Source organism: Crocuta crocuta, unplaced genomic scaffold, assembly GCF_008692635.1.
Source record: "Crocuta crocuta isolate KB4526 unplaced genomic scaffold, BGI_CrCroc_1.0 scaffold77, whole genome shotgun sequence".
Classification (NCBI taxonomy): Eukaryota; Metazoa; Chordata; class Mammalia; order Carnivora; family Hyaenidae; genus Crocuta; species Crocuta crocuta.
Window position 1 is genome coordinate 282,637 of NW_027532172.1, and position 1,775 is coordinate 284,411.

At 64.2% G+C, this 1,775-nt stretch overlaps 1 protein-coding gene across 1 annotated transcript; it reads left to right on the forward strand.

Annotated features, from left to right (window-relative positions):
* Positions 1 to 311: 311 nt before the first annotated feature.
* Positions 312 to 1,282, forward strand: KLF2 (KLF transcription factor 2; the record flags this gene model as incomplete). The annotated part of the gene is made up of 2 exons (XM_077776992.1): positions 312 to 459; positions 1,064 to 1,282. Coding segments are annotated over 2 exons (324 nt in total), but the record flags the coding sequence as incomplete, so codon positions are not given.
* Positions 1,283 to 1,775: the final 493 nt, after the last annotated feature.

Below are 1,775 nucleotides of genomic sequence, written 5' to 3' on the forward strand. Positions count from 1 at the left end.
CCAGTCCGTGCCGCGAGCGTGGCCTGCAGGAGGTGAGGGCGGCCGGGACCGCGGGCGGCGGGGGCGGCTGGCTCAGGGTAGTAGAACGCGGGCTGCGGGACAGTAGAACGCAGGCGGCGGGGACTGCGGGCTCAGTGTTGTAAAACGCAGGCGGCGGGGACCGCGGGCTCAGGGTAGTAGAACGCGGNTCACGCCCGCGCCCCTATCTCCCTGTCACCCGCAGCGCTGGCCGCGCGCAGAGCCCGAGGCAGGCGGCACCGACGACGACCTCAACAGCGTGCTGGACTTCATCCTGTCCATGGGGCTGGANCCCGCTGGAGCTGCTGGAAGCCAAGCCCAAGCGCGGCCGCCGCTCCTGGCCGCGCAAGCGCACCGCCACGCACACCTGCAGCTACGCGGGCTGCGGCAAGACCTACACCAAGAGCTCGCACCTCAAGGCGCACTTGCGCACGCACACAGGTGGGCGACGAGCGCTGGCCGGGGGCGGTGGCTGGGGCTCTGGACTAGGGGCGCGCGCTGAGGACCCCCCTCCCAGAGGGCGCGGCCCAGGAGATTAGGAGGGGGTCGCGAGTTTAGGACTCTCTGGGGGCGTGGCTCCAGAGGTTGTGGGGGGGGGGGGGGGGCGCGCTTAGGAACCTTAAGGGGACCCTGTCTCAGAATGGTGGGGAAGGGACGCCCGCTTCGGACCCTCCTGGGAGCGTGGCTCAGGGCTTCGGGAAGAGCGTGCACGCGCTTAGGAATCCTAGGGGGACGATGGGAATCAGAACGTTGGGGAAGAGGAGGCAAGCTTGGGACCCCTCTGGGGGTGCGGACAGTGCGCACTTTGGGCTCCCCGGGGCGGGGGGCGGAGAATCAGAAGGCTCGGGAGCCAGGGGTGCGGGCCCAGGATCCCTAAAGGTCCAAAACGTAGGTTGCCCCTGCAGCTTCAGGGAGCTGGTCACAGGGGGAGGTTGCGTGCGCCCTAGTGGCCGCCACCGCGGTGAGTGTGCGCGTGCCGAGGCCACAGGCGCGCGGAGCAGTCCCTGGGAAGCAAACTGAGGCCTCTCTCGCCCCCTCTCTGCAGGCGAGAAGCCCTATCACTGCAACTGGGACGGCTGCGGCTGGAAGTTCGCGCGCTCCGATGAACTCACGCGCCACTACCGCAAGCACACGGGCCACCGGCCCTTCCAGTGCCACCTGTGCGACCGTGCCTTCTCGCGCTCCGACCACCTGGCGCTGCACATGAAGCGGCACATGTAGCCCGGACGCCCCCCCCCTCCATTTCCCCCCAAGCGCGCGGCCGTGGCGGNAGGCCCGGTGGAAGAAGACCACGATCCTCCTTGACGAGTTTTGTTTTCAAAATGGTGCAATAATTAAGTGTCGTCTTCCCCGCCACCGGGTCTACACTAGAGAATCGAGGCTTGATGCCTTGTGCGAAATTCTGCCTTAATTTGTACTGTCTTCGACATTTTTTTTTTTATAATATTGTACATAGTGACTGTGACAGATAATTGTATTGCTGTAAATAGGAAGACGGGTGGGCATTTCGGCCCCCTGGTTCGTTTTTATAAGACTTTTGTTGTTGTTGTTTTTTAATTAAAAAAAAAAAAGTTTTGCATCTTTTGAAAAATCACAGCTCTGGTCTGGCTGTTGGGACGCTGGGGTGTAGGGTGGGACCAGGAAGGACGGGCAGCTTTGAGGGCAGGCAGGCTGGCAGAGGTAGGGGTGAGGCCCCTCCCGCCCCAGCCAGCGCCCGGGGCTGTCAGCCGTGTCACCCAGCTGCCAGGAACCCTGGG